The sequence below is a fragment of the Etheostoma spectabile genome, chromosome 13 (assembly GCF_008692095.1).
Source record: "Etheostoma spectabile isolate EspeVRDwgs_2016 chromosome 13, UIUC_Espe_1.0, whole genome shotgun sequence".
Lineage (NCBI taxonomy): Eukaryota > Metazoa > Chordata > Actinopteri > Perciformes > Percidae > Etheostoma > Etheostoma spectabile.
In genome coordinates, this window is record NC_045745.1 from 17,565,650 (window position 1) to 17,574,967 (window position 9,318).

General features: G+C 38.5%; 1 protein-coding gene across 3 annotated transcripts in view; it reads right to left on the bottom strand.

Moving 5' to 3' along the window:
- acsl6 (acyl-CoA synthetase long chain family member 6) overlaps nucleotides 1-9,318 on the bottom strand; it is a 49,803-nt gene that overhangs the window by 2,413 nt on the left and 38,072 nt on the right. For all 3 annotated transcript variants that reach the window (XM_032534559.1, XM_032534558.1, XM_032534560.1), the window contains one exon: nucleotides 130-246. In XM_032534559.1, the coding sequence (XP_032390450.1) occupies nucleotides 130-246 (117 nt within the window). The remainder of the gene's footprint in view (nucleotides 1-129; nucleotides 247-9,318) is intronic.

The window sequence follows — 9,318 nt, forward strand, 5'->3', positions numbered from 1 at the left end:
GATAAATCCTGGGATGTACTCATGTAAAAATAAAGCATTAATTCAATCAAATGCCGTGCAAAATAAAATACATTATTATAATGCCTAAATAATCTTTAGTCTGATGTAAGCTTTGCTGTGTGTACATACAGGCAACCATTTGCCGATGTCTCCGGTGTGAAGCCAGCTGTCTGCATCCAGCGTCTCGGCCGTCCTCTCTGGGTCTTTGAGGTACCCCTTAAACACGTTTGGTCCCTTCACACAAACCTAGATGGTAGATTAGAAGAGTGCAAAAGAATCGAGGTCAGAGGTGAAATATAAAAAAACTTTTTTGATGTAGTAATATTTTTTTTTAAATGTTATTGTTTTACACACCTCATATCTTTGGCCTTATTATCTTGGCAAGGAAGTTGCAGTCTTTTAAAGTGAATACGGATGTGGTTAAAATGTTTTTTATGTCAGATTGAAAACGCTGCCACCGTTGGCTTTCACAGAGATATGCAACACTCCAACATGGGGTTAAAGTTTCAAACGTCACTTTCCATTTCCCGAGAATTCCCTCCGTCTTTGGTGCAACATTTTTTTGGCTGTTTTACTGCATTGGCAGTCAGACAATACATCTGGAAAGAGGAACACTTTATTTAGAGCATATTGCTTACAACCACTAATTTGTGTGTAGAAAGAACTGAGCAATGTAATGGCATTACAGCAACTGGGAGAAAATGGTTACTAGTCTGTTGTAGGAGTTGCCAAACCTTCAAAAAAAACATGTGATTTAGGATTTTCTTTTTTCACGGCAAAAGAGCTGTTTTAAATTGGACATACTGTACAGAGTTTGTATTTTATACTTGAAATATGGTGAAACATGGCTTTGAAATACAGTCTGGTAAGTAAAGTAATTATTGACCATGTATTTATAGATTTTAGAGGCAAAGGACATACAGAGAGACAATCAACATTCCCAAATTTAAATATTTTATTGGATTACATTAATTAATTTAGAACCATATTTAGAGTGTTATGTATTTATTGAAAAGTAGTTCTTTCACAGATAAACAGCACTACACATTTGTATGTGTGTGTACAGACCACACATGCTGTTGTCCATCAGTGCAGGTATTAAAGTGTGCAGATAAGTAAGATTACTTGAGGGTGACAATTGAAGAGATCACTGTCTCCCTTGTAAAATTCCTTCTGTAATAACTTAAATGATGTTACATATTTAATAACCATTAGCATACAGTATTTTCTGCTTTGCATTTCACGCCTGATTGTACACCCTTTAACAGCTCAACAACCATTTTTATCCCAAAATCTTTCTTGAGTTGTAAGTACAATTCAGAGAATATCCTGCAAACCCCGGTTTGTCTTTCATTGTCTGATTCTTTGGATGACTGCATGATCCTCGGCCAGGTGAGGGGAATTTCACTTCATATGTTGGTGTGGTTGTGTGTTTTCTGTCTGCTTACACAGGAAACCCAAAAGGAGTTATGCTTACCCCGGAAAGTGGTGGCAGATTTCTCGCTTCCTCAAAGTAACAGACGTGAGTGACTATGTTTTCTTTGTCCTTTTCCTAGGAAATCTTTCTAGCAATACCCCAGATACCCACCAGTCAATCAAGATGTAATATGATGTCTGACTTTGCTAAGATTCTGGTCAGTATCATTCTGGTTTTATTTTTTTTTTTTCCCTATAACTTCTATGACAGTCGTCGTGTTGCAAGAGCCTTTTTAACCTAATGTTTCCTTTCTTCTGACACTGCAGAAAGTAATTTTTCCCAACCAAGATGATTGCCTCATTTCCTTCTGCCACTGGCTCACATGTTCGAGAGGCTCATTGAGGTAAACGGCCTGAACATAGATCCTTAAACCACAGGATTGAGATGGTTATGCAATCGGATGCTTGGAGTGTGGTGGGGGCAGAGGAAGGATCTGTGACTTTATATGCATTCATGTGAAACTGTTTAATGTGTGGGAAGGATAAGAGTGGGAGGTAGGGAGAGGCTCTGTTTTTCTTTTCCTTTTCCTTTGGTTTAGTTTTCAACCTCTAATGAGCGAATACCTGCCTTTTACAGCCACTGGTGTTTATGCTGCATCATTACCTACCTTACTGAAGCTTGTACGGGCGCGTGCACGCACGCACACACACACACACACACACACACACACACACACACACACATACTGAACAATTATTACAGTATACTCTGTTAGGCACACAGGAAAACATTATTGAAAGAAATCATGTAAGGAAGGAGTATCTATTTGCACATTTACACATTTACTTTTAAACCTGTGTTTACCTGCGGCTGATCAGTAATCACATGTATCTTCTGTTTTACCTTCTACCATAGTTTTTACCAGAGCTGGCATACTGTGTGTGGCAAGTGTTATTTGTGCTGTCAGTTTTTTTTGTTGGATCATTTGGACTGACGGGCACAGTAATAGGAGCATGCACCCATTTGTCCTTACAGTGCCGACTTCTACTTTTCATCCGTGGAAAACCACTTTCTAGTTTTTAGTAGTCATGCCGGAAGAGCAAAGCTGCAAGGAGCTACATTATTATACAGCACTTTTGCCAAAGGGATTCCTTCTTAGACTGATGTCACTTTATTATGCACTTGCCCTAATAGTCAAACTCGGTTAAGCGTTTACATCTCCAACACATCAGGTTTGTCCTCCACACATGTAGCTGAGTTAAGCTCAGTTGCATTTTACTCAGCGTGTAAGAAATTAGGAAACAAATAACAAAACAAAGAAAATGTAATCAGTAACGTTGCATCAGACTATATCAGGGGCCCTGGTGTTTGTGTCTGCTTAGTCATATTGTCATATGTTGGCTTATAAAGCACATCAACAACAAAACCCACACATGAAGTCCCACAGGAAACATCATACCTGTTAACAACCCTACAGTGCATTCTAGCTTTTCCTGTTTTAGTTTCTTATCATCATACCCTTGCATTGGTAGTTTGGTCGCTACCGAGCGCTATTTTAATTTGTTCTGCATGTTGGTGTGTGTGTGAGAAGTGTCTGTGTGTATCACACAGCCAAGTTGAACCTGCCTGGTTTTTTGCCTGCAACACACAAGCAGAGTTTCAGTGGCTTAAGACTCAGGAAACCGTCTAACTTCCCCAGAGAGCACATCAGACCGCACAATTGAAGCAGCTCAAGAGTCTCTCTTACACACACACAAACATCTCTCCATTTCTGATAGGCCAGCCACGATCTCCTCAAACAAGAGCCAAAAGAGGTTGTACCTTCCACTTGCTGTGTCCTCAGATGCCTGCAGAACAGGAACAGGTCATAAAAGGTGCTGTTTTTACTGCCACTTGACAACAAGGTTGTGTGCTGAGTTAATCCTTATTCTAGTCCATATCTGTCTGTGGTAAGTAGAAACCTGCAAATTATCGTAAAAGGTTTTTGTGTTGTGTGTGTGTGTGTGTGTGTGTGTGTGTGTGTGTGGTGTGTGTGTGTTTGTGTGTGTGTGTGTAAAAACCACTTGAAGATCAGGCCTACTTAACATACAGTAATTTTCATTTGAAATATAAATATAATAATATAATAATAATATAAACTAGCCAATGGCTAACACTGGCACATTTACAGAAATGTTCATTAATGTGCATTGTCCAATCAATAAATAAATAAATTACTTTTGCATTTCCACCAATTTGTACAGAATAATCAACCGACTCCAAGTTGCAGAAAAACATGCATACTACACATCAGTTTTCTGGTTTCTTGGTTGGTCATTTCCTGTTTTCTGCATTAATAATTTAAAAAATCTGTACTTTACTTACTCTGGTATTTTCCTATTATGCTAACTTTATTATACTTTACTCAATTTCAGTTTGTATTGTACTTTGTATTCTATCGCTATGCTATTTGAGTAAGATTACGGAATTTCTATCAACTTAGTTTGATCTAAAACCTTAAATTATTTTACCCGTGTCAGTGTTGAGATTTTGTCTATAGAAGATACCTCACAGCTAGTGACGTTAGCCCCACTATTTGTGTCTGTCCGCAGTCTGGTTGTACTGCCATGGAACGAATCTTTTCTATCAAGGCGACATCCGTCTCCTCCCAATGACATGAAGGCCCTTCGGCCCCCCATTTTTCCTGTGGTGCCTCGGCTGCTCAACCGCATGTACGACAAGGTGAGATGAACGGATAAAGAAAGGCTTTTTAGGAAACGCATGTTTGCTTGTTCTGCTGGCAATTAAGCATTTGTCGTTGTAGTTCAATGGGAGTTTTCTAGCAAAAAACTGCTTTAAAAATGGATATTGTCTGGAAATCATCAAATGAAATGGGTCACCCTACTGTTTTGAGTCATGTTAAGATATTTGCCATCCAGTACTGTAGCTGTGATTTAGGGAGAATGAAGTGTTGGTTATCAACCATGTCTAATGTAATTGAATTCCAGTTTCTTCGGAAATTATATGTATGTATAAAACCTCTAAGAGAGAATTTGTACATTTATAATGTGGAGAAGGAATGAAAGTTTTGTTCTGTACTTATTGTGGTTAACCTGCTTCCTGCTCATTTTGGGCAATTTGCATGAATAATTGTACTGTTTTTAAAAAGTTTAATGAAATAAGAAGGGCCTGTCCCCAACCAAACAAACTTGTATGTTGTCTTTGTCTCCTCTGCAGATCTCAGCCAGGCTAAACGCCCATTGAAGCGCTGGCTGCTCAACTTTGCTGCCAAAAGAAATGCTGAAGTAGCAGCGGGATCATTCGCAGTGACAGCTTATGGGACAAAATCTTCTTCAGTAAATTCAGGTAAATGTTTCCTCTCCCAGAGCTAAATGTGCTACTATGGACTTATGTTCATGAGCTGGTGATATCCTTTAACATCACTAAACACAACAAATACTTCTGTATGCTCAGGCATTTTGGAAAGAAATAACTGGAGAATTTGTGGAAGTAAATTACTGTATGTGAAGGTGCCCAGTTGAAACAAAAGCCTGATTTCTACATTGGAGATTTTCCCCTAAATGCCACCAGTTCTAATTTCATGAATTTCTGTGCTTGTACAGGAAGGTTTTTTAGAAAATACTGTTGATTTTTATTAAGAGTGTAATACCCCAAAACCAACTAACCTGCTTCATTGAATGCATGGTGTGGGTTATATTTTAGATTTCATTGATGGGTGACCAAACGCCTACCAACGGATGAATCAGATGTTGTGAAATCCTGATTAGTGCTCAGAAATACTCAGTCTCATTTTACCATCCAAGCCCAACATACTCCAAACCAGTTAGCCAAAAGAAAAAAAAGAAAAACAGAAAGGTAAAATACCAAAGAATTATTCATTCCTTTGCAGTAATTGCTGTTCATGTTGGACCCCATTGCATACAGTAGAAGCAGATTGGCAAAGAAAGATTCCATAGCCTTAAGCCCTTTTTTATTCATTACAACAGTAATTCATAATTTGTTTTTGTATTAATATTATTTTAAGAAAAATTGAAAATGAAGACCTTTATGTACTAATGATTTCCTCTCTGTGCAGGCCAGCCTCGGAGGAAGACTGAGGATGATTATAACGGACGGCTCCCACCTCGCTGCTGTCCTGGGATTTCTCAGAGCAGCCCTGGGATGCCAGGTCAACACCCACAAACATTCACACAATGAATGCTGTAGGCCCTAGCAATACAACCACATCTTAACCCAAACCTAACCCTTACCTAACCGATACCTATTTCTAACCTTAGCCTAACCTAAGTATAACCCTTTACAATTAAAATAAGTGAGACCAGACTAAATGTCCCCACGGTCAAGGCCTAAAACTCAAACTGGTCTTCAGATGACCAGCATACAGTACATGCACTATACACTAATGCATTAAAATACATGAATACAGCATGTGAATCACTCAAATACCTTACACAACCCTCTTACATTGCTTGTTCTGTGTTTAGGTGACGAAGCATACGGCCGACAGAGTGCACAGCTGGCTGCACCTTTACCACACCTGGAGACTGGACCCCAGGTGAGCATTTATGTAACAGCCTAGAAATGGAAGACAAAACCTATCTTTGCCAGACTCACTGAACTTGTTTACTAGACTAGAGGCTCAGTACAAAGGTCTAAACGTGACGTGGTTGAGTCCTAATTTTAAGAAATGTCACTATTCCCTGCTGTGACAGTGTTTAGTTAAGGTGCTGTGTCTGTAAACCTGATGAGTGCCTGACGATCCCTGATCCTCCTGATTAAAAAAATGTTTTTGGTATTGTTCTATATGATGTAATTACTCAGCCCATCAGGCCTTATTAGCTCTGCTCCTAGTGAACGTCATTTTGATTATACTCAATGGAAAGAAAGCAGGCATGAGTGAAGGGCGGCTGTAAAGTTGATCGAAAGGAAAAAGGAGGCCCAGAGAGAAGAAAGTTGTTGGCAATTTATAGTCATAATGCCTGCTTGGGTGATGCCAACATCAACAAGCCTGTAAAAAACAAGTAGCTATCATAACTGCCTGTACATCTTATTTACCCTTTATGCGCCCACATTTTTGTATTGGCATTGATGATAATTTTCCAAGGGAACTTTATCAAGTTGTTTAGACTTAAATCTGTTTATTCATTAGCCTTTGTTAGCTGTCTGATCAAAGCTCAATCTGCAACTTCCATAAAATTTTTTGTTTTTGTTATAGTTTCTGAAACTGCCACGATCCTTACATCATAAGACAGACAATCTGTGGAGAAAAAAAACATGCCGCTTACTACTAGACTCCTAAAAATGTTGCAAGATTCAACCGCTCTCGAAGGAAAACAACCAATCAGATCCAAGGAGTTTCTCACGCAATTTCGATCACTGCTCGTGATGACTCAAACTACGAACTAGGCACCAAATATGGATGAAGATTCTGTCACTGCATTGCCTACTTCTGCCTGGAACCTTGCAAATGGAGTTAGGAGCACTAAGATGATCATTGTGTTTTTTCACAGATTACCAGCCTTGTGTATTACTCAGAAATATAACAGTTTTCAGCACATGTGACAAATAATATTTATAAAGTAACCAACTGAAACTTTTAAAGTCATCATATAAGTTTTAGCTACCGCAAAATAAACCTGCATTTTAAATGTTACCTTTGTTTCTTATTAAGATGTACTTACATTTGAAAGTACTGTAAATTTGCCTACCCTGACTTAATGCCTAACCTAATACAGCCTTCACCTTTTTTCCAGGCCTTCACACTGTAATAGCCCAAACACATGTGCTTTGAGGTTTTTTGCTATCTAGCTGCCTGCACAAACATGAATAATAATAACACTACATCAAAATCACCACACAGCTTATGCTGTATTACTGAGAGCCTGGTGACCTGGTCAGTTACATTGGTTTCTTGTGGTGGACAGAGCTTTAACTACACCAGTTTTTTTGAGTAGGTCAGTAGTAAACCACATTGATTATTTTAATCTTATTAAATTCACCATAAATCTACTTAATGCTGCGGGAAGGTGGAGACAAAGGTGTGAGTGATGATTTAGTCATCGTGAAAGTCATTGTCTGCATAATGCCACGGGATACATTTAACAGAAGTTAAGTCACTCAATGGCTGATACGAAACTATTGAAGAAATAACTTAAAAGTTCCTTAACTGTATTGTTTTGGCAGAACTATATGGAAAATTCCCAATCATGATCTTTGATCTTTAGAGCATAAGCAGCTAGTGCAATTTGGGAGACAGTGTTGTCTTTTATGAATTTGTTTTTTAAAAGGATAGTTTTGCATTTCCAGTCTCACTAGTATGTCTCAAACCAATCACAGCGCGTGAAAGACGCTCTGGATGTCATGCTTTACCTAGCACTTTACGTCCGTAACCAGACAGTAAAAGACTAATTACATACAGTTAATGCACATTTAGAAACGGTGCTGCCAGAAACATTAAAGAGTACTTTGAATTCTTACTTAAGGCCAGATACTGTTTGTTTACTCATATTTACTGGAGTAGAAGTAAACTTCAAAACTTCAAAAGTCGTTTGAAAAGATATCCTCATTTAATGGTACTATTAGTTGCCTTCCCTTAAACGTAGTAAAATGGCACAATACAACTTGTTCTTGCCTATCAGCCAAAACCTTCAGCCTGTTTGTGGGTTTGCAGCACTGAAAAAGAACAGGTAAATAACACTCACTAGGTTGATAACATCAAATGTAGTCTATCATCCCCCCCTACTGTTCTGTTTTGATATTTCAGGAAATATTTGTATTTCTGTCAACAACATGAGGGTTTCTTGTGGAAAATGATCTCTCCTCCTCACACATTCCACATATCAAATGTGCTTATTGTAGAGCTTAATAATATAAAAATTGAATTTGTAGTCGCTTAAAGAAAAAAAGCTAAAGCTTAGAGTCAATGTTTAATTATAAAGGTTGTTTGTTATTTTCTTTAGGGAATCATTCAATAGTGACAGTGTTAGCAGCAACAACGGTTCATGTGTGGGGAATCAGTCAGTCCTTTTTCTTCCAAAAAAAAAATTCAAAAAAGGTTATTTTGGTGAGTTTTAATTGTTTTGTTTGTTCTGACCCTGTTATAGGTCACGTTGGGGCCCACGCCATGTAACCTCATTAAACTGGTCGATGTTCCTGACAAGAACTACTTTGCCGCTAAGGGAAGGGAGAGTAAGGACATGATTTTGAAAGAAACATACACACTGTGTTGTGTGTGTGTGTGGTGTTTGTGTGTGGGTGGTGTGTGTGGTGTGTGGTGTGTGGTGTGTGTGGTTGGTGTGTGTGTGTGGTGTGTCTGTGTGTTCATCTGATTTCCACACATCAAAGGGCCGACTGTTAGCTTGTTTAAAATTTTACAATCCTGTTTACATACTCATATATCTTAACATGCAAGCAATCAAGTCAAGTCAAGTCAAGTTTATTTCATCCTAAAAATGGAAATTACAGTGCTCACACTCGCCATCTTACCCATAAAAACCAAAATGTAAATACAATACCACAATACACTACATTATTACTAAATACAATGAAAAAAAAAAAAAAAAAAAAACAATACAAATGTACGTTTTAAGTGCTTGTTGTGCGTCTAATAGCCTGAGGGATAAAAGAAAGAGCGTACCTCTTAGTTCGTGCCACAGGAGGTCTTAGCCTACCACTACGCTCTATGACCCTGCCGGTCAGATTACCATGAAGAGGTGACCCGGGTCCCTCGTTATTTTCTGAGTCATTTTACTGATAGCTTCATATACCTGATCCACTGTATTTAACTCTCCCACCATTTTCCCAGCCCTTTTAGTCACTCTATCAATCCTGGCCTTCTCAGTTACCCCAGCATTTCCCCCCCACCCCACCACACAGTAACTCCAAACACTACATATGAACTT